Raw genomic sequence first — 21,794 nt, forward strand, 5'->3', positions numbered from 1 at the left:
TATTTACAACTTTTGTGTAAACAATTTTGGCACCGCGAACAACAACGATCCACCCCAGTCGAAGTCAAATCAAACCTAATAATAACTTATTTAAAAGTGTGACCGTGTAATGTTAAACTAAAATTATCACATATTGCAACACTACAATCGATATCGAAAAAGCATCCCTGTAGCAATTAACTTTTTGTGGTATGCAATTTTCCAAAGCAGCTCTGCCGTATGACGCCTGAACTGTCAAGTCGGTTTCCGCTTTCTTTCCGTGCGGTTCTTAAACATGACTGGTTTAACGAACAGGGTAAGTGCCAATATTTTGGCAAAAAAACCGTGTTAATGTCACCCAAACTTGAACAAATGTATGGAAATCGGTAGTTAAACCAATATGCTATGCGAAAATGTGACATTTGAGTTAATTTTACCACGCTACAGTGTTGTTTTAAGTGCGCAAAAGTTGGATCTGTGTACACGTGCACAACAAGAGCCTTTTGAGGAGGGTGATGGAAGTGCTTTCAAAAATTTGTTTGTACTTGAGTGCACTTTGCGTGGAATACGGTGAACACCTATGACCAACTCATATTAATGTGTCAATATTTTCTAGGGTTTTCTCAGCTACGTACATTTGTTTATGTCTGACAATTGCTCATAACCTCACTTAGTTCGCTAGTTTCTAAAATGTTTTTTCTCTTAATTTGCAGACCGTTGTTATTGATGGTCGCGGCCATTTGCTTGGCCGTCTGGCCTCCGTTGTCGCCAAGTACTTGTTGCAAGGCGGCAAGGTGGTTGTGGTGCGCTGCGAGGAGCTGAACCTCTCTGGTCACTTCTACAGAAACAAAATTAAGTTTTTGTCCTACTTGCGCAAACGTTGCAACGTTAATCCCGCTCGTGGTCCCTTCCACTTCCGGGCTCCCTCCCGTATTTTCTACAAGGCTGTACGAGGTGAGTGTTTCATCAAGGACTGACATTGTGTTGTTTACCATGATGTACCAATTATTTTACCTACATTATTTGAACGAAGAAAATACATGTAAACAAAACATGACTGAGTCCTAGACACAACAAATATCTTACACACAAGCTACCAATGTATTTACTAATTTATATCGTTTTATTTGTAGGTACGTAAACGTGACTTATTTGTGTCTGGTTTAAGATGTGATGATTAATATTCTTACCTACATTATTTGAACGAGAAACCGTGTAACAAATATTCAACTGATCCAATTTAATGAAATTTCTTTATATATACTGAATGTAATGGATATGAATATTAATCAATACTTTTACTTTTCAGGCATGATCCCACACAAGACCAAGCGTGGCCAGGCTGCACTTGCTCGTCTGCGTGTCTTCGATGGCATCCCATCCCCCTACGACAAGCGTCGTCGCGTTGTCGTCCCCATCGCATTGCGCGTGCTTACTCTGCGTTCCGACCGCAAATACTGCCAGGTTGGTCGTCTGTCGAGCGAGGTGGGCTGGCACTACCAGGATGTGATTAAGAGCCTGGAGCGCAAGCGTAAGGCAAAGTTGCGCGTCACCCTCAAGCACAACAGAGAAATGAAGAAGTTGACAGTGAAGGCGCGCGAGAATATTGCCAAGGCTGCCGAACCATTCAACAAAATCATCCAATCCTACGGCTACGAGGTTTAAGAAGCGCCACAACAAGAACATTTACAGCCGACTTTGCTTGTATAAGCGTAGCGTTTTTTAAAAGAATAAAACAACATCGTAAGTTTAAAAAAAGGATAAATTTGTGTTTATTATTTCATATGATACATTGTTTCTGTGACAAAACGACGTGCTATTTATTGTTATCTGATTAACGTTTTCGTTCTTATTCGATACGTTACATCTAATTGGCACAAGTTGTGGAAACAATTGAAGTTAAATCAACATCCCCTCAAAGTAAACTGGAATGTAATGAATTATTCTTGGATGAATGAAGTGTATTAAAAGTCTAAATCTGAAATTACACCTGTGACGAGGTGTGACCATAAGCAAAATATTAATAATTTGCGATTTGAGAGCGAGGATATATACCAAACAACACGACCAGCCATAATTGTCACTTGGTTACACTACATATAGTATTTTGATACCTTTTCAAACGCGCCCTTTTAAGGAGCTATTATATTTTTAAGTTTTTTTTTTTTTTCAATAAATTCATACCAAAAATATTACGTTTATTAACATCATATGCTACTCAATAATTATTTCCAATAATTGGCGCTCAAAAAAAATATCGATTTTTTTGCGGAAAAAAATGAATCGATTAAAATCGAATCGGTTCTAGCTCTGGCATTCATTTATTGAGATCATCTCGTTATGTCAAGCTTCAAGGACAAAGTAATTATAGTAACAGGTGCTAGCTCCGGTATAGGAGCAGGAGCTGCTGTCCACCTGGCCAGTCTAGGAGGCCTACTCACAATCGTGGGTCGCAATGTGGACAAACTGAAGGAAACTGCCGACAAAATTGTGGCAGTTGGAGGTTCTCCTGCGTTACAACTACAAGCGGACATGAACAACGAGGCCGATGTGGAAAATATTGTTACGGCAACGCTTGAGAAACACGGCCGTATCGATGTGCTTGTCAACAATGCTGGCATCTTGGAAACCGGTACCATTGAGAACACTTCGTTAGCTCAATACGATCGCGTGATGAACACAAATATACGTGCCGTTTATCAATTAACTATGCTGGCCACTCCCGAGTTGATCAAGACCAAAGGTAACATAGTTAACGTTTCCAGCGTAAATGGCATTCGATCCTTCCCTGGCGTGCTGGCGTACAATGTGTCTAAGGCAGCAGTGGATCAATTGACTCGCTGTGTGGCTCTCGAGCTGGCATCCAAGAAAGTTCGCGTCAATTCAGTTAATCCTGGTGTTATTATAACAGAGATTCACAAACGCGGCGGCATGAATGATGCTACCTATCAACAGTTCTTGGAGCACTCTAAAACCACTCATGCCATGGGTCGCCCTGGCGATGTCACCGAGGTAGCGCAGGCAATCGCTTTCTTGGCCAGCGATGCTGCCAGCTTTACAACTGGCGTTAGTTTACCTGTGGATGGAGGAAGGCATGCGATGTGCCCACGTTAATCAACATAATTAGTTATTTTGGTGTGTTACGATGTTTGCATTTAATAAACATAACATTTTCAATAATTAATACTTGCAAGATTTCACTAACATAAATGCATTTGATGATCTTATTTTCGAATATCGTATTGTATATTTATAAACACCAAAAAGTTATTCTCGAATTCCTCTGTGTCGTATCGTATAAGCAAAGTATGGAAAGCGCATTTGCCGCAAACTAACGATAGCTGAAGTAAATGTATTTTATTCATTTTAAAATTGCAACCACTGTTCACATTACCACCAACATTACATTGCTTTATTGTTATTATCGTTATCCAACTTACATAAGTGTTTCAGGTTTTACGCCATTTTATTGTATTGCTTCCAAAAATAATTGCGTGCGAATTCTTTTAATTATAAAGCAGCAGAATAGGCCAAGAATATTGTTAGCTTTTATCTCATTTGAATTTCACAACGCCGATCCCTCTCGAAAGCTCAATGCTAACTTATCGATAATGCTGCTATCGACTTGAACAAATTAACCGCTGCTGACAAACTTCAATGTCACGAATTCAATAGCGATTCTACTATCATTCTAAATAGACGTATCAACAGCACTATGCCGAGTTTCAAAGATAAAGTCATCATTGTGACAGGTGCCAGCTCTGGCATTGGAGCAGCAACTGCTGTACATCTCTCTAGCCTCGGTGGGCAGCTTGTGATTGTGGGGCGCAATGTGGCAAAGTTGAAGGAAACTGCTGACAATATTCTAGCAGCTGGCGGATCAGCTGCTCTGCAGCTAGAAGCGGACATGAACAAGGAGTCAGATGTGGAGCAGATAGTTGCAGCTACGATCAAACAATTTGGAAAACTTGATGTACTTGTCAACAATGCGGGCATCATCGAGCTGGGCAGCATAGAGAACACTTCAGTGGAGCAGTACGATCGCCTGATGAACACCAATGTAAGAGCTGTCTACCAATTGAGCATTTTAGCCACGCCAGAGCTGATCAAGACCAAGGGCAACATTGTGAACATTTCTAGCGTGAATGGCATTCGATCCTTCCCTGGTGTACTAGCTTATAATATCTCCAAGGCGGCTATTGATCAGTTTACACGGTGCGCAGCTCTTGAATTGGCGCCCAAAGGAGTGCGCGTTAATGCCGTCAATCCTGGCGTGATTATTACGGAATTGCAAAAACGGGGCGGACTCAACGACGAAGCCTACGCCAAATTTGTTGAGCGTGCTAAGGAGACACACGCCTTGGGTCGACCAGGAGAAGCGCGGGAGGTGGCAACTGCCATTGCTTTTCTTGCTAGTGATGAAGCCAGTTTCTCGACGGGCATAAGTTTGCCTGTGGATGGCGGTCGTCATGCTATGTGCCCTCGCTGAATTGTCTATATTTAGCATTTAATAAATCGTAAACAATCGCAGCTAAACAAATAGATTAATTAGCAGCTCAGTTTTTGTTCACGATTTGTATTTCACAACTCCACTTAAAAAACTTATCGATATACTTGATTATCGATTTGCAAGTTGCTAATAATAAATATTCAGCTCACATTATGACAAGAAATAAATATTAAAGAAAATTGATATTCCAGTAAAATAGTTTAATTTAATTCGAGAAGTAGCAAGAATAACATGAGTTGTTAAATAACAGTATTTCGAGTAATAATTGACCTTTGAAAATAGCTAAATTCGTTGAAAAATTAGCTAAACACTTGACCAGAGAAACTTATCGATTTGACTCGTTTGTTGATAACTCGATAGGGTTTCAATTACTAGTCCATCAACGATAAGATTAAGATGCCGAGTTTTAAGGACAAAGTGATCATTGTAACAGGTGCCAGCTCTGGCATCGGAGCAGCAACTGCCGTGCACTTGGCCAGTCTTGGAGGAAAGCTTGTGATTGTAGGGCGTAATGTGAAGAAGCTGAAGGAAACTGCCGACAATATTCTGGCAGTAGGAGGATCAGCTGCGCTTCAACTAGAAGTAGACATGAACAAGGAGGCAGATGTAGAGCAGATAATTCCAGCTACAATTAAACATTTTGGCAAACTGGATGTGCTTGTGAACAATGCCGGCATCATTGAGCTGGGTAGCATAGAGACCACTTCCTTGGAGCAGTATGATCGCATTATGAACACCAATGTGAGAGCTGTCTATCAATTAACCATCCTAGCCACTCCAGAGTTGATTAAAACCAAGGGTAACATTGTGAACGTGTCCAGTGTGTGCGGCTTGCGGTCTTTTCCCGGCGTGCTCGCCTACAACGTGTCCAAGTCAGCGGTGGATCAATTCACACGTTGTGTGGCTCGGGAACTAGCGTCGAAAGGAGTGCGTGTTAACTGTGTTAACCCTGGCGTGATTATCACAGAATTACAGAAGCGCGGCGGCTTGGATGATGATGCGTACGCCAAGTTTCTAGAACGCTCCAAGGAGACGCATGCATTGGGTCGCCCGGGAGAGGTGGGCGAGGTGGCTGCAGCCATCGCATTCTTGGCCAGCGAAGATGCCAGCTTCTCGACGGGTGTCAACTTGCCCGTCGATGGGGGTCGTCATGCAATGTGCCCGCGTTGAAGATGGCAGAGAAGTTCCAATAGAAACAAAACTCAAGTCAATACCAATTTGTCGTATCACATTATATATATAAAAACAGTTGTGCTTTTAACGTTTATTAGTCTTGTAAATATGATTAAAATAAATGCCTTTTTGCTCAATAGGGGAGATTGTTACCTTCAGCGTGGGCACATGGCGTGACGTCCCCCGTCAACAGCCAAACTGACTCCTGTGGTGAAGCTGGCCAAGTCACTGGCCAAGAATGCAATGGCATTAGCCACTTCATCCGTTGTGCCTGGCCGTCCTAGAGCGTGTGTGCTCTTCGAGTGCTCCAGGAACTTTTGATAGGTCACTTCGTCCATGCCGCCGCGCTTGTGGAGATTAGTTACAGTAACGCCAGGATTCACGCAATTAGCACGCACACCTTTGGCAGCTAGTTCAAGGGCAACACAACGCGTTAATTGATCCACGCCCATTTTGGAAATGTTGTAGGCGAGTACGCCAGGGAAGGATCGAATGCCATTAACGCTGGATACGTTCACAATGTTGCCCTTGGTTTTGATTAGCTCAGGAGTGGCCAACATGGTTAAATGATAGATGGCACGCAGGTTGGTGTTCATCACGCGATCATACTGTTCCAGTGAAGTGTTCTCAATGCTGCCGCTTTCCAGGATGCCCGCATTGTTAACCAGCACATCGAGTTTGCCATATTTCTCCAAAGTCTCGCGCCACACTCGATCTGCATCATCCTCCTTGCTGATGTCGCCCACAACAACAGCGGGTGCTGAACCTATTTGTCTGCATTGATCTTCAACCTTCTTCAAATTCTCTACATTACGTCCATTGAGCGCAAGGCAAGCACCAAATTTTGCCAATTTGACAGCGGTTGCGGCGCCAATTCCGGAACTAGCGCCTGTTATGAGCACAACTTTGCCCGCAAAATTCATCTTATTTATGTATTGCGTTATTACGTAAACAGCTGGACTTTAAAAGCGCATCAACCGCAGCTTCTTGGGTCTTGTTTTTTTTTCTTAGAGATAAAGCTTTTTTGTCTTCTTTGATAAGAAATTTGTGCACATCTCTGTTTAATCTAATATACAATTTGTATATTCAAACTATTGTGCTAAATATACCAAAATTGTTACAGTGACTGGAGAAAGTAATGAAATAAGGAATTTATTTTAACTATTAGGATGAGAAATTTAATGTTAAATTTGGCGTTTGTTTTCCATTAGCAAAATAAACAAATAAAAACAAATAATAATTTATCAAGTGTAACTAGATAACGCTCTGTAACACTCTGGCCACACTTCATTTAATTAATTCTCTTATAGTACTAATTGTATATTCTAAATATCTTAAAATCAAATTTAAAAACAATAATAATGAATTAAATATACTTTAGATGTAATAAATGGGTAAATATAGAAAATCAATAACGCACATAGAGAGAACTGTTTGCGTCTACGCTGATCACCTCCCACCTGTTAACCAGCGTTGCCACCCTGTTCTAATTCCACGTTTTAACGCCAGCGACAGGTTGTTTTGAAACGAAGCCAATAAATAATTTGAACTTAAATTGCAAAAGTTTTTCGTACATAGTTTATTTATTGAATTTTGCAACTTGATCATCACCTTACATGCTCAATGTCCAACATTCACATACATAATCATGAGTGTGAATGTTATTAATACTATATTATGTGTATTTTTTTACAGCGCATTGATATAGATTTTCTTCATCTTAAATTTGAAACAACAAAACGGATTTGAGTTCAAGTTATATATATTTTTTAAAAGCGCGTGTTTCATCAACTTTAGAAAAATATATATGTGTATATTTATACCGTTATATATACGTATGTTTTTATATGGTAGCAATATATTTGATTACATGGACTGGGTACAAATTTTGTATACGATTATTTTCAATACGATTGCATTTCTTTTCATTATGTGTATTAACAACATTAATTCTTTCTTTCAATTTCATACAGCTTAGTAATAAATGGAAGTAAAATTCATTTCAGTTTTTCAGAGGTGAGGTGGTGTCTACAAAGCGAACTATAGATTGTATATCAAAGTGTATCGAGCGAAAATTTGTTCAGGCGTGCATTTGCAGTAAATCAATTAACTAATTTTTGTTCAAACCCGAACTCTTCCAACTTCATATAAAATAATAACTAAATAGAAGCTGCAATTAAATAAATTAATAATATATTGGTTTTTGTTTTTTAATTCATAAATAGTTGTTTGTTTTTTTTTTCTATTATTCATTTCTTTTTGTTTTAGTACTATTATGTAATACAGAATTATATGCTTAATAATCATTAATTTTTTAAATTTTAAATTAATCTAATTGTAAACTTAGACATTTAGTAAAGGGCGCGTGTCTACCATACGCGATACTTTTAATTTTCCGCATTAATGTTATTATTAATTTCATCAGTTAATAGAACACAACAAACAAAAAGAGTGTGTGTGTGTTTGGATGTATTGGTAGAAGGATGAGAGGGAAAATAGCAATTGTCATTTGCCTTGAAAATGGCTGAGGGATTTTCAAGCAAAACAATGCGATAATATCATTTGGGACAAAACCCCGTAAGGCGTGTGGATCTCAACGTGTGTGGAACTCAATCGATGCTCAGTTGTGTATCGTATGTTGGATGTTCTATCTGCGGTTGTTGTTTTTGCTGTGTTGTGCTTAAATTAGGCAAACGACAACTAAAAATCTAGAAATAGTACAATACGTATATGGATAGTTAGGTATATAGTGGGGGATACTCCATTCTAACGACGGATAGCGTACAAAGTTGAGATTTCATATGTGGAGTTCGATTCACGATAACTCACGAAAGCACACAACAAAAGTTACAAAATGTAATGAGATAGTATGCGTTATGAGTGAATATCATGCGTCAAACATGCATGCCACATGCCCTTTGTTGTATGTATGCATATGAGAGTTTGTGTTATAGATGTAGATGTGTGTGTGTGTGTGTGTGTGCGTCTGTGCGTTTACAGCTTTAAATTGTATGAAGATAATACATTCAGGCCGCAAAATATTGATGACATTGGGTGAAGTTTAACTACTACCACCTTGTCCTTTGTCGTAAATTAATTCCTCGCAAATTTTAAGCAGATCGGCATTCTCTCGCGATTTCTGTTGCAGCTGCTCGGCCGTTGAGATGCGCGACACTTCCTCTTTTTTGAGTAAAGCTTTCAATTTTTTCACCTCATCCGTATGCTCCTTTGAAATAGTGGCCAGTTTTTTGTTGGCACTGCGAAAAAGAGTATAAAGATTAGTATTTGATCTAATTGCAGTATGAACTAAATTCCCATACATTTCCATTTGCTGCATGGCATGGCTTTTCATTTGTTCATATCTCTGTTCTTGCTGTCGCAATTTCTCTTGCAATTTTTTCTTTTCATCCAGGAGATTTTCCTCGATCTGCTTCAGATGAGATGTCATCTCTTTGCTTTTTTCATATTTCCTATAAAGAGAATACATGTATACAATTATGAATCAACAAGAGTGTGATTCAGATAATCAACTTACACATGCAGGTCAGAGAATGTCGTTTCCAGCGACGTTAGGTGATGATAATTGGAATCACGATCTGTTTGTACCTCCTGCATTTCCCGTTCATGGTTTTGCACCAATTGCTCCTTGTCGTGGATTAACTCTGCAATGGCTTTCTCGTAGGCTTCAATAACGCCACTGAGCGGAGTGCCCATATAGAATTAATATGATTTAGTTGACACTACATAAATCATTCGCAACTTACTTGAGCTTTGTGTTTGTCTTATCCTTATCTGTAATGCGTTTGACGAGCGCTTCCTCACGTTGTTCGGCATCCTTGAGTTTCTTTTCAATATCCTCAGAGCGGGTGCTAAAAATATAGAACCGAGTTGATTAAAACGTCCATTTTCAAAATGCCAGCGGATGAGAGCAAGAGACTAAAGGATATTATATATATATATTAAGCTTTAATTTCTGAACAGCACTTATAAAGTGGACTGGTCTTAAGACTGGTCTAAAAATCAATCTACTCAATTCAGATATTTAAGTTTTGAAATCTCTGATTATAGATACGACACATATTTGCATTTTGCAAAATTTTGCATTACTTACACTTCATTCTTTATTTTCTTCTCCAGTTCATCCATATTGTTATATTTGTTGGTCTTGTCCTCCGAGTTCAAGCTGAAAATAGAAGATTCAAATAATATGTTATTTTACAGTTAAGTAGGTTCCACATAGAATTTATTTACTTGGAATTGTCGAAGGGTTTGTTGCAATCGTTATCAATGACGTCCACACTCATTTTAGCATGCTTCTGTAATCAGAAAATGAATAATATGAATAAATTTAATTTTAAAAAATTAGTATCTGTGAACTTACTTTTGATCTATCCACAGGCGGTTTTATCTGCAATTCCTGATGGGTTCCAGGTCCCTCTGACTTTTTGGATGTTTTGGCACTCGGTTCAATAACAAACGACTGATTACTGCCGCTTGTCTCGTGCTCCTCCAATGTGGGGCTCAATGCACGTGCTAAGTTGTTATTATTGCTTAATATATTAAGCAGTGTTTGCTCCTGCTGATGCTGGGATTGATTCACAGGCACCGGAGCACCGAGAAGCGGATCGAATTTCAATAGCAACGAACTGCGATCAATGGGCGCATTGTTGCTGCCTTTTGTGTATAAATAATCGAAATCTGATGAATTGAATATTACTGTGGATCGTATTGTGTAATTGTATGATGTATGAGTTGAGTAATCATGCGCGTGCGTTTGTTATTGTGCGTTTTTTGTTGACATTGTTGATAATGTTGTGAGAGAAAGTAAAGAGAAAAATACACATAAAGTTAGTCAATAAATATGAGCAATCAAAAGTAGATATTTTTCTAATCAATGGAACTTTTAATATGAAACGTAAAACTAACGTAAATCTAGACAAAGACCAAATAAATGTTTATAAGATATAAGGAATTAGTGACGCGCACATGACAATGTCGAGATTGTGGAAGGTTGCGCATAAGCGACATTTGTATGCCTCATAGCATAACATAATTAGATTATTTTAAAACATTGAAAGTGGATCCCATTCCTCTCCTTTTCTTGTAAGTAATTATGGAAGGGAGACAAAAAATACAAATATTTCATGACTCAAAGTTGCCCAACCCTTGAGAGACCACCTTCTCTCCTCCCTTGAGCCCCTTTTGAATCCATATAGCTAGGTGTGTCGCACCGTAACCGCATTATTTGCCCAAACATATACATATACACATTATATACAGATTGTATATATACAAAACAAATGCCAGTAAAAATAGTGAAAACTAGAACCCGGGCAGTCCCAGATAAGCACAGATATCTTAGAGAACATAACGTAGAATGCGGGTCACTCAACTGCAGGCGCTAATATAAGTATTTCAAGATAAAAAATGCGAAAACAAAACAAAATGAAATGGAAGCAGCAACAGAAGCAGAGTAGAAACAATGAGAAGAAAGAGAAGCCGCAACTGTGACTTGTGAGTCATTTTATGCAATCGCGAGACGACCCCAAGAAGTGGGTTGCTTTTATAATGGACATGAACCAATTGACAAACTGATGCATTGACAAGACACAGTAGTAAAAGAGAGCCGCAAACGAATTGGAGAACATGGAGCGTGAGAGTGTGGAGCGTACAAATGAGCTGTAAGAGGAGACACAGAGACAGAGAGAGAGAGAGAGAGACTTTTCACACAGCACTGCTTTTTAATTGCGTGTCCGTCTTGAAAACTTTTGCATTTCCAAGATTCTTTACAATTATTAGAAGAAATAATATCCGAACTTAACCATGACCATTGAGCGCCCACACTGGTGCACACAAACAAAACATATACATACATACACACACACATATAATAAAGAGTTGTTCTCTCATACAATGAAGTTTTTCGCTCTCGTTCAATGTGAAAAAATATAATTTATTTTTTTTACTCGAGTTAAGTCGAGTTGTGTTGAGTCTACGTCCTCATCTCGGTTTTATTTATGCTCTTGTGTGAGTTTTGTCATTGACACTTTTCTGTTACTTGGCAAGTTGTTGTTGTTGCTGGTTGGACCCACAACACACACACACAGCTGCTTTGCATTTTTGCAAATTTGGACAGATAACAGTCAGAAAACAAGCAACAAACAAAAGGTATAGACAGGCACGAACTAAATAAAATATTAAATATTAAAATATTAAAATATTATTTTTTTTTAATTTCAATTACATTTGCACTTGCAGCACTTTTTTTAAGCTCCATAAAACGATGAATAGGCGTGAAAGGAGCAAGTGTTGTTTTAGAGTCGTACAAGAAGCGCGACGTGTGCAGAGGATGATTAACAGCAGCGACAACGTCAGAAGTTGAAAACTAACTGAATTGGAATGCTAATGTGCTTACTTTTCTCCGATGCCAATAAGAAAAGAGGCGCACGACGCACATTCACATACAAATATACATACAGACACACAATGAGTGAATCCAAAAGAGAGAAAAAGAGAACCTGAAACACACATTGGCAACGAAAAATGAGAGCCGCTAGTTTAATTCTGACTAGAGAGTGCGACAGTGACGCGTAAGCAATCATGGTGTAACATTACAAGGTGGATGTATCTTACATCTGTTGCCTAACGAGAAATAGAAAATAGCAGAGCGGATAGTATTTTAGTACCATGCTCTTATACCATGAGTAAGCGCGATGCGCCAACATCAAGAGAGTACTGTCCATATGTTTTCATCCGAGTTCATATTTTCAATGCGATTTTCTAGTTGCTCTTCTAACTACAAGTGTAGTAAAACTGCATGAGCACGTTCTACGCAAAATTGACATGCGTCAAATGGCTGTTTTAATATGAGAGTGCCAGAGCGAAAAATGCTGTTTTATTTATTATTTATTTGAAAATTGAAATAAATGAAAATTATTTGATAATTAAATATGGTCTAGAATCTGTTTTTTGTTTTTGGCTTGGTTTTACCTTTCAGAAAGAGATTTATCGCTTATTGTGAACAGAGTTGCATTTTGTTAGTCAGCGATAACTATGCCGGCGCCAAGTTAAATATTTATTTGAAAATATGACAATGCAAAACAAAATTATTTAAAAGAAAGGTAAATTGGTTCGAAAACATTTTTCTGAATTCGGCAATTTTCATTTCAGGCAACGCCTTCTGTCAATTAGCTAAAAATACAAAATGCGTTCATCGTACATTTGTACTTATACAAAGACAACATTTCTTTAATTGAACTTAGTGACGTCACTTAGAAGACATTTTCGTTTATTTTAGAGCGACGCGACGATTACGACATCTGAAGTTGATAAGGGTTCAAACACGCAAAGAGAGAAAGACAGAACGTAATATAAAGAGAGCAAGTATTAAAGAGATTGCAATTTGAGAGAGTAAGCGAGGGAGCAGAATCATAAAAACGTGCACACGTACTTTGTAATTGCGGGTGTATGACTACTAAAGGGGCAATGCGGCATTTTGGAACAGCATTAAAATGCAGTCAAAACAACAACAACTGAAACGGCATGCAGACAGCTGCGCGTCGCAAGAGTCAAAAATTATGCACCTAATTGACGATACAGCACAGCCCCCAGTTTTTTTCCTGTAGTTGAGTTTCCTGTTTTTCTTGTACTCTTCAAGCGATAGTTGTGAAGTTCAGGTTCATTGCCTTGCATGTGGGGATTTATTTTTCTACCCTATGACCATTAAAACCCAAGAAGGCATCTCTAAACATATATGAAAGTACGACTTCAACAAATTTACGACTTTTTGAATAAAATTCAAAAATTTCTGTATTTATATTTCTACTGCTATTGCTTTATTCTTGTTATAATGAGTTGATATTTCGAAGTCGAGCCCACCCGATTAGACTGCACAGGTTCTTTAAGCAGACGGTGGCACATGCAAACAAACTAACCTCGACCCTGCCGTGCCCCAAACGTTTCAAGTTCAAATGGCAAAGCGGAGGGACTGCCTAAGGTCACGAATATACCAAGGCGATTAGCCAGATGTTGATTCAATGAGGGTACAGTCGATGCAGTTAGAATTGGGGAGAATGGGGAGTGGTGCCATATGCATTTACAACATACATATGTTATCATTACAGGGGGATGTTACTCACTGTTGTTGTCGTTGGCTCCATCCTGGAATTCGGCATCATAGAACTGCTCCTTGGTGGAGTCGCTAACCGCTGGTTCAATACTCTTGCCCTTTGCCATCTTACTAAAGCTGCTGCTGCTATACTGCGGAGCCTTGAAGATGTCATCAGAGATGGGTGATATGGCACCAAAGTGCTCAACGAACACATCATCCTTCTCATCGCTGGCGCTGAGCTGTTCCTTGGCTGACAATTTTTGTTCCTCAAGCAAAACGGTTGCATTGGAGATGGACGGCAACGGCTGGACGACTGCGGAAGTGGATGGAGACACATCTTCATGTATGGACGGACGCTTAAGTTGTGGATGCGGCTTATGTGTAGGTATGGGCGGTGAGTGGGTCTCCCGTTGTAGCTCCTTGGGACGATGAGTTGGTATGGGTGGAGATTTGGTCTCATGCAATTGTTCCCGCGGCTGCACGTCTTCAGATGTACTAAGTTGTTTTGTTTGATGTGTAGGTATGGGCGGTGACAGCGGAGCCGGGGCAGAAGCTGGCTCAGCCCTCATTGATATATCCACATCCATAGGCTCAAACTCATTACCCATGATATTCTCCTCGGTTGCTTCCATTGCTGGTGACGCATTTTGCTCTAGAGAGAAAGTGAGGCGACTTTTCAATTTTTCCTCAACGACGGGGCTTGGGGACTTCTTAATTCCTTGCTCATTCTCGCTTTGGTTCTCTTGTTGCAGATCTGATATGGTAAAGGTCTGACGTTCACGACTTTTAGCCGCATTAAGTGGCAAAGCATAGGTGTCGTTTAATGGCGATTCTCCGTTTATGGCTATAGTTGCATTAAGCGGAAGAGATTGTTCCTCCAGAGGTTGCTCCGCCTGTCGAGTGGTATCATTCAATGAAAATGTGCGACGCTGCTGATGATGAGCTTCACCTAGCGGCACTCCAAAGACAGCATGCGACTGTTGTGGATCACTTTCAATGAACTCAGATTGTTTACCGTTAAAGGTCTCATTCATTGGCGAGCCATTGTCCATAGAAATAGTTGTACTTAACTGCTTCTCGGTTGGTTTTTCTGGACTTGGCTGCGTGACGGTTACCTGTATCGGAAGTGGGAATTTAGCTATAGCTCCACTCAGGTGGAGCTGGTGTTCAATCGACGGCTCAATGACCGCCTGCTCCAGATATGGCATTTCCTCACGCTCGGGAGGTGCGTGCGGTGATCTTGGAAAATGACAGGGTATCTCAGGTTCTTTAATCGGAAAAGATGGAGATGTGGGTGTCGTGTTGCCTTCATGGGACGAATCGACCATATTCAGTTGAAGCGGTTTCATATCGGAAACAGGCAATGCTAAAGCTGCTTGTTGCTCAGACAAATCATTCTGATCCATAGGTTTCTTTTCTACCGCATCCAATGTAGACTCTAATTGTCTTGTTATTTGAGTCGCAGGCTGTTGTACTGTCGATGGTATTTCCTCCGATGGCTGATCAAATTGTTGTAATACCATTTGCTCTTGTAACTCATCAAGTGTCTTTGATCTATGCGTGGGTATGGGTGGAGAGGCAGGAACTTCAACTCTCAGCTGTGAGGATTCCTGCTGATATTCTTCATTCTTTTCCAATAATTGTTGCTCCAATTTTAGTTCATGCTGTCGATTATCCAATAGTTGCTCACGTATCTTATTATCATGTTGTTTTAGCAATGGTTCAACCTTAGCCAATACGTCCTCGATTATTGGTTTATTTTTCTCTTGCTGTTGAATATCCATTTGTTGCATCAGTAATTGATTGTCATGTTGTTTGAGCATTGGTTCAACCTTAGTTAATAAATCCTCGACTATGGGATCATTTTTCTTGTACTGCTCACTATTTAATTGTTGCACAAGTAATTGATTTTCAAGATCATCAAGTGGAGGCTTATTCACATCCAGATGTTGCTGCTCTGCATCCAACTTATTCTGCAATGGCTGGTGATTTTCTAGATCCTGCTGATCCACCTGTTGCATCACTTTCTGCTCCTCGCTTTGTATTTGCTTTTCCAGTACCTTATCCAACTGTGGTTCTTTATTCGTTCGATCTGGTTGCATTCCAATCGACTGTAACTGTTGTTGAAGGAACTGTTGGTCCTCGGGCGAGAAATTTAGTATTTCTATTGTTTCAGCTATTTCATCAATATCCATGGGCTCACAACTATCGTTATGGCTAAGAGCAGCTGAATGTTGGTCGCTGCTTAGTGTATTTTCCAGAGTAGTGGCTGTCACATTAGACAACTGGTTCTCCAGCACCTCATTCAGTGCACTCGAATATGCTTCCAGGTCGCTGTGCTCCGCTGATATCTTGGCACTATTCATGGAAAGACATTCAGCAAAGACATCTGAATCTGAATTGTAGTCGCGATCTGATGACTTTGCTGTAGATGCATTTACATTCTCTATAAGTTGTGCTGTTGATAAATAAAGGACAGTTATTTATATACGGATCATTCAGATTTGTTTAGTTGCCACTCACTTTCCATTTCAGCGCGAAGTGGAGCCAATTCCGGAATTTGTGCCTCATCGAACTCAGGCAGACCTACAAATTTAACGATTCCGGTCTCCACATCCTGTTGTCGGAAAAGATCACCGCTAATTGTTGGCATTGTCGGTGTTCCAGGCTGCGATGCAGTTCGCATAACTGCGGCAGCGGCCAGCGCCTTTTGTTGCTCCATGCTGTTGTGTCTCGGACTTGCCTTTACCACCAACGGACTGAGCTGCAATAACAACCAAAACCAACAAACATTAACAAATTAATTAATTCACATAGTTTCGAGCATCGCGTGTCAAGTGAGAAATGTGAAAATCTAACGAAAAATGTTTGGGAAAAAATATAAAAATAAATAAATGAAGATAATGCAATGGCGCGAACATGGCCCAGGCAATCGCTAGCAAAATGTAAACAAGCCATAACCTAATAATGCAAACATCATTATGATCATCTTTGAGCCAAGAGCTTATTTATGGCATGATTGCAAGCGGCAAGTCTTAACTCATGACTTTCATATATGTATAAAGATGTCCCCGGTGTAGTTTGCTGTTCACCAAAATAGCACAAGATCTGGGAAATATATAAGATAATTCTACAAACAAGATGATACCCTTAAGGAACCGAATGAAAAGAGCATATGTCATTAGATCTTGAAATTCACATCTTAGAATACTTCTAATTTCTAATTTTTCAGCTTCCTTATAGTCATTGAAAAATGACATAAAAAGTAAGGTAACATAGATAAGAGTAGTGAGTTTAATTCTAATATAAATTTATATTTGCTTAATAATATAGCAAACCATGATGTTGAATATGAGTAAAATAGTGTAATTTGGAATTGTAAAACTGTAATTTCATTTATAGGAATATTTTCATATTAATTAAACATATGTTAGCTTCAATCATTTAAGTTCAATGCATTCCGGTCAATCCAATTTTCGCCACAACAAAGTGCGAGAGATCGAACAACCCGGTTAGCTGTCGGTCAGTTGCCCGTTGTGACGCGGCCCAGAAAAAGCAAATGTCATGAAAGAAAGATGGGCGTATAGAAGGAGGGAAAAGCGGAGGTGCGAGTGGGTCGAGGTGGGTAAGTGGGTCGCCTGGCGTCGCAGAAATATACAAACGAAAAGGAAAATAAAATCTGAGCGTGTGGCGATGCATTCGATGTAGACGACAGTCGACAGCCACAGAGACAACGAATACGGCTGCCGCAGTCCGTTGTTGCGTTGCGTTTAGAGGCCTTGCTGGTCGTCAATGCACGCGAAATTTAATTAGAGCGATGGCAAGCAACAAGGTTAAAGTCAGACAGGGAGACAGACAGCAGCAAATGGGGTGAAAGGGTGTGTTTGGGCATTAGCATTTAGCTATGACAAATTGTATTGTGCTATCAACGGAGAACATTCAACAAATGTGTGAATTCAGAAAATATTTAATAGCGAGTGAACCAATAGAATCCACAGCACAATTACGAAAGATGTTCGCGTATGAAAGTGTGCTTCGAGAATATATAGTTTTTGTGTGGATGATTTTCAATGCTATCTATATATTAAAGAACTCGGGCAGCTACGCCGAAACGCAATTTGTTGACAATATTGATAAATCCCAAACACAATCCACACATACCTCTAGGCTCATTGCCTGCAAATGTTCCATTTCATGGGCGGTAACTTGATCCAAATTCACATTAATCTCGCTAAGCAGCTGTTGTATGGTCTCTCGAGGACTTGAGGGCGTCGATACAACTTCAGGTTCCTTATCGACATCATCAATAAGAAGATTGTGCTGTTCTCCTAAACTATTCAAGTCCTTAGCTGCCGAATCAAAAAGATTCTCCAGTTCGGTATCGATATTGCAACGATCCATGATTAAATTGACTTGTGGCGGTGGCGGCGGACTTGAAGTTGTCTCGGAGCTGGCTGAATTCGTTGTGAGACTGTCGGTTTCTGGGATGGGCAGCATAATGCTGCTGGGTCGCTTAATGAGATTGGATAGGAAATCCATTTGAGACACGAGTTTTCCTTACGCGTTAAATTCTCTCCACGCACGATTAACGATTAAAAACCAAGATCGTTTACTGCGCGGCTCACTGCGTCGTGCCACATATACGAAAACAATCAAAGTCTTTTTCAAATCACTTTTTGTATATAATGTTAGATATAAATTTTCGGGACTAGATGTATTTGTACTGATGGGTATGAGTTATTCTATGTGGCCTACTCGGGCCGTCGACGTTGAGTACTCGATTTTCTAGCGCTCGTCATTAAATAATAGATCAGATTTTATTTTATTCTACGCGTCGTCTCACGATCACCAACTTCCCGTGCCGTACGCTGGCGTTTGTCTTTTACGTTTGAAATCAATTTAAAAATATTTTTCGTTTCAATTTGCTTTGCTCACCGGCACTGACAATCGAGAGCGAAATCGTGAGTATGGCACGCTCATCTGACTGATCGTGAGAGAGAGACAATAAGAGAGAGAGAGAGAGAGACCCCACTCTATTTATTCGAATGACATCCACAAAACGTATTCCACGTTTAGCTGCCATTCACTGCTAGTTGTTCTTGTTTCTGGGAGAATTCAACCCCCAAAGTAAGCATTATCAGTCGTCGAACTCTCGCAATGATGATGATGTTAACCAGTACTAATACACTTATTTTCAATGTAATTTGTTGAGAATATATATTGTTCTATTCAAATTGTTCCGTTTATATATAATATATTAATTAGAATAAGCGTATACCCGGTTTGCACAATCTCAATCAATGATCACAAAATCCATCATAAGTTTTACACCCCCTTTAATTACTCCCATCGGGTGTGATGTTTGAGATACAATTTAATTAAACCGTTTAATTAAATTGGAGACCATTTATTGATCGTGCCACTTGAAAAATAAACAATGAAACGGAGGAGTGAGCGAATGACCGTCTTAGAAGCGATTTCAAAAGCAACTAACTTGTACAAATATACAAAATGCAAAATTGCAGCGAAAAACCACAAATAAACAGAAGAAGCAGAGACTGAGAGAGAGAGAACAAAAAATTAGCAACTGAGAATAGGGCGAATAAGTTAAGCTAATGAAAGAAAGTCTCGTTTTGTTACACTATATATGTATATAGTAGATATGTATGTATGGTGCACCTATAGATGCACCCTGTATAACCCATGTGGATGCCAAGATATGCAATCCCGCGGCGCCCATTGTTGCGCATCGTGCACTTGAGGAAGTGCTCCACATAACCAGCCCTAGCTTAGTCTGGCTGTTGATTGCTGATTTCGCATATTTTAAAAGAGAAACCGAATATCACACGATGAGGCATGACGCCACATGACGCTGCTCTGCTGCTGCAACTGTTAAACAGCCAATGCGTGACAGGTGACAAGAGAATGGGAAGCAGTAGTTGCGCTTGCAGTTGCACTTACAATAGGCTGCAACATTAGACAAACGATAAATGAAGTCCAGCACATTCACGAAGTAATTAAATAATTGTACTTCAACTCAATGTGTAAACTATACTGCAATAATATTAGTAAAAGATTCTTTGGAAAATTTGTTTATAATACTAGACTATAGTATCAAAACAAACAAATAAACGAAAAGCAATAAGCGACGCCATAGACGATAATAAGAACAAGAGAAACACGAAAAGAGGGAGTATGCAATAATTTGAACGTAACCTATAAATAGACAAAAGGAATGAAAACGACGTCGTTTAATGTGGGGGAGGCGATTGCTGTGCCATCCGCAGAGAGCGAACAAGCTGCTTGCCAATGAACTTTGGCTTCACAGGAAGTAGTTCAAAGCAGAAAGCGAACGTTCTGTCATCTCTAGAATAGATCCCATCCCTATTGCTTGGGGGAGTGCAATCACTGTCGTACACTGGATACACTGATTTATTTTGGTATTTTTTGGCAAGCGTTCATGCACATCTGGACTCTGGTGACGTCAAGCAAACACAATGGAACATGTCAAGTGCATATGGCAACAATAGAACATTTAAACACACGACTCTTTTTGTAAATAATATACATAATTATTTTCCATACCGGCGTCTGATGCCAAGAGTCCACCACAGCAACAGGCTCTGCAGCTTTCATGTGTTTGGCTGATTTGTTGCCCATCGATAAAATGAATATTGCTCGTCAGATGGAACGTCCGAACGTCCGATCGCCACGGAACATAGAACGCACTGATCAAATGCGCTAAAAATCATTGAGACAGCAGCTGTGGAAGTCTTGCCAGACCCGGCAACCACAATAGCAGCCATCAGGCAGCAGCTAGTAATAATAATAAAAGCCAAGCAAAAGAAATGTAAAACATTGGGGAATACACTGAAGGCAAGAAAACAGCGATGACATATTCGGGTTGCAACTAAAGCGCTGCGCATCGAAGCACTGCGATTCTTTGGTTCTTTGTTTTGTTTGTGGGCAGAGAGAAGAGAAGTCCATCATTGATCACAAAAGACAGCGACGCCAATAAAGGCAGAACGCTATGAATGCACATTTACACACAAACGCACACATACACAATAAGCACATTCGTTTAACACTATTAGAAAGTGAACGTCGGCTAAATGTGTTATTTAGCAACACGCCCACTTGCCGGCTTTCGTAGATGAGCGCGCCACTAATTTCTCGTGGCCAAGTTATACGCTCCAACAACTATGATTGATTAATTGCCTTGCTTACCTTTGAGCCGCCATCATTTGTGTTCAATTCCTTAAGCACGCTGCGGTTGCCAAGACTAATACTATTTGAAGCACCTTCCGACAAATTGTCTGCCGTCAAATGCAAATCTAATGCATTGAATTCCATTCTGTGAGCACCAATTAACAATAATAATTAACAAATAAGACAGATTCCACTTGCAATAACAACAATTTTTTTGCAACGCGTTGCGGTGAAAATGCCGCTACAATTTGAAGTCACTCAGCAGACGCCTCTGTTAAATTACATTAAATTCTAATGTTATTAACAGCGATGTGACTTTAATGTTGGCGGAAAAGCTACAATTCAGCTTATTTAATGTTGCAGAATATTGTATATATTATACAATAGAGAGAATATTAATTAATCAATAATATTATATTAGTATTTTCTGTTAAAGTAAATAGAATTTCTTTTCAATTTCAAATCTAACAGCTGTTTATTTTCTATTATTTTGAGGTTCTGTTAATATACAGGGATATCTCAAAACTGTTTATCAACCTATATCGATACATCGGTAGTCTAACCTATCGATGCCATAGCACCGAGTTGTCATTTTACTTATCGCAAATCAAACTGATTGTTAGCTGTGCGGCGGAAAATTTAAAATGAAAATACACAAAGTACACAAAATGAATATTAATTTTTGATAGTCTTTATTAGAAAAATATTGCTCGCTTTGTCATGCATAACATTTCCTTTCATAGAATAACCATAATTATTTAACAATGAACGAGATTCTAGTCGCTTTAATATTTTAAATATATCTTGAAAATC

At 39.4% G+C, this 21,794-nt stretch overlaps 6 protein-coding genes across 12 annotated transcripts; 4 read left to right on the forward strand and 2 right to left on the reverse strand.

Moving 5' to 3' along the window:
* Positions 1-183: 183 nt before the first annotated feature.
* LOC117575404 (60S ribosomal protein L13a) lies at positions 184-1,744 on the forward strand. Its single transcript, XM_034259584.2, has 3 exons — positions 184-295; positions 693-933; positions 1,289-1,744. The coding sequence occupies exons 1-3, from the start codon at positions 275-277 to the stop codon at positions 1,642-1,644; spliced, it is 618 nt and encodes a 205-aa protein (XP_034115475.1). The 5' UTR covers positions 184-274; the 3' UTR covers positions 1,645-1,744.
* A 542-nt stretch (positions 1,745-2,286) lies between these two features.
* Positions 2,287-3,159, forward strand: LOC117575400 (3-oxoacyl-[acyl-carrier-protein] reductase FabG-like). Its single transcript, XM_034259579.2, has one exon. The coding sequence runs from the start codon at positions 2,320-2,322 to the stop codon at positions 3,091-3,093; it is 774 nt and encodes a 257-aa protein (XP_034115470.1). The 5' UTR covers positions 2,287-2,319; the 3' UTR covers positions 3,094-3,159.
* Positions 3,160-3,618: 459 nt separating this feature from the next.
* On the forward strand, positions 3,619-4,468 carry LOC117575407 (uncharacterized oxidoreductase TM_0325-like). The gene has a single exon (XM_034259586.2). The coding sequence runs from the start codon at positions 3,695-3,697 to the stop codon at positions 4,466-4,468; it is 774 nt and encodes a 257-aa protein (XP_034115477.1). The 5' UTR covers positions 3,619-3,694.
* Positions 4,469-4,857: 389 nt separating this feature from the next.
* LOC117575401 (uncharacterized oxidoreductase TM_0325-like) lies at positions 4,858-5,799 on the forward strand. The gene has a single exon (XM_034259580.2). The coding sequence runs from the start codon at positions 4,886-4,888 to the stop codon at positions 5,657-5,659; it is 774 nt and encodes a 257-aa protein (XP_034115471.2). The 5' UTR covers positions 4,858-4,885; the 3' UTR covers positions 5,660-5,799.
* An 18-nt stretch (positions 5,800-5,817) lies between these two features.
* On the reverse strand, positions 5,818-6,588 carry LOC117575402 (uncharacterized oxidoreductase TM_0325-like). The gene has a single exon (XM_034259581.2). The coding sequence runs from the start codon at positions 6,583-6,585 to the stop codon at positions 5,818-5,820; it is 768 nt and encodes a 255-aa protein (XP_034115472.1). The 5' UTR covers positions 6,586-6,588.
* A 638-nt stretch (positions 6,589-7,226) lies between these two features.
* On the reverse strand, positions 7,227-21,202 carry LOC117573656 (uncharacterized). Of its 7 annotated transcripts, XM_034256979.2 has the most exons (11): positions 17,934-18,655; positions 16,296-16,536; positions 13,801-16,230; positions 10,044-10,378; positions 9,914-9,978; positions 9,774-9,845; positions 9,427-9,531; positions 9,198-9,359; positions 8,983-9,132; positions 8,738-8,919; positions 7,227-8,370 (listed from the first exon to the last, which is right to left on the reverse strand). In XM_034256979.2, exons 1-11 carry the CDS (start codon positions 18,309-18,311, stop codon positions 8,363-8,365), a joined length of 4,128 nt encoding a protein of 1,375 aa, XP_034112870.2. In that variant the 5' UTR covers positions 18,312-18,655; the 3' UTR covers positions 7,227-8,362. The 7 variants fall into 7 exon arrangements, with proteins under 7 accessions (XP_034112870.2, XP_034112874.2, XP_034112872.2 ...); XM_034256983.2 differs by lacking the exon at positions 17,934-18,655 and adding an exon at positions 21,000-21,202 and having other exon boundaries at positions 7,227-8,919; positions 10,044-10,336; XM_034256981.2 differs by lacking the exon at positions 17,934-18,655 and adding an exon at positions 21,000-21,202 and having other exon boundaries at positions 7,227-8,919.
* Between the last annotated feature and the right edge of the window lie 592 nt (positions 21,203-21,794).

This window comes from Drosophila albomicans, chromosome 2R, assembly GCF_009650485.2.
Source record: "Drosophila albomicans strain 15112-1751.03 chromosome 2R, ASM965048v2, whole genome shotgun sequence".
Lineage (NCBI taxonomy): Eukaryota > Metazoa > Arthropoda > Insecta > Diptera > Drosophilidae > Drosophila > Drosophila albomicans.

Coding starts and splice junctions, on each gene's coding strand:
- LOC117575404 (XM_034259584.2), top strand. CDS start 275: ATGACTGGTTTAACGAACAGG. Junction 296..692: donor TGACTGGTTTAACGAACAGG/GTAAGTGCCAAT, acceptor CTTAATTTGCAG/ACCGTTGTTATTGATGGTCG. Junction 934..1,288: donor TTTCTACAAGGCTGTACGAG/GTGAGTGTTTCA, acceptor TTTACTTTTCAG/GCATGATCCCACACAAGACC.
- LOC117575400 (XM_034259579.2), top strand. CDS start 2,320: ATGTCAAGCTTCAAGGACAAAGTAATTATAGTAACAGGTGCTAGCTCC.
- LOC117575407 (XM_034259586.2), top strand. CDS start 3,695: ATGCCGAGTTTCAAAGATAAAGTCATCATTGTGACAGGTGCCAGCTCT.
- LOC117575401 (XM_034259580.2), top strand. CDS start 4,886: ATGCCGAGTTTTAAGGACAAAGTGATCATTGTAACAGGTGCCAGCTCT.
- LOC117575402 (XM_034259581.2), bottom strand. CDS start 6,585: ATGAATTTTGCGGGCAAAGTTGTGCTCATAACAGGCGCTAGTTCCGGA.
- LOC117573656 (XM_034256978.2), bottom strand. CDS start 18,311: ATGGATTTCCTATCCAATCTCATTAAGCGACCCAGCAGCATTATGCTG. Junction 16,537..17,933: donor TGCAGGCAATGAGCCTAGAG/GTATGTGTGGAT, acceptor TTGTTATTGCAG/CTCAGTCCGTTGGTGGTAAA. Junction 16,231..16,295: donor ACTTCGCGCTGAAATGGAAA/GTGAGTGGCAAC, acceptor ATTTATCAACAG/CACAACTTATAGAGAATGTA.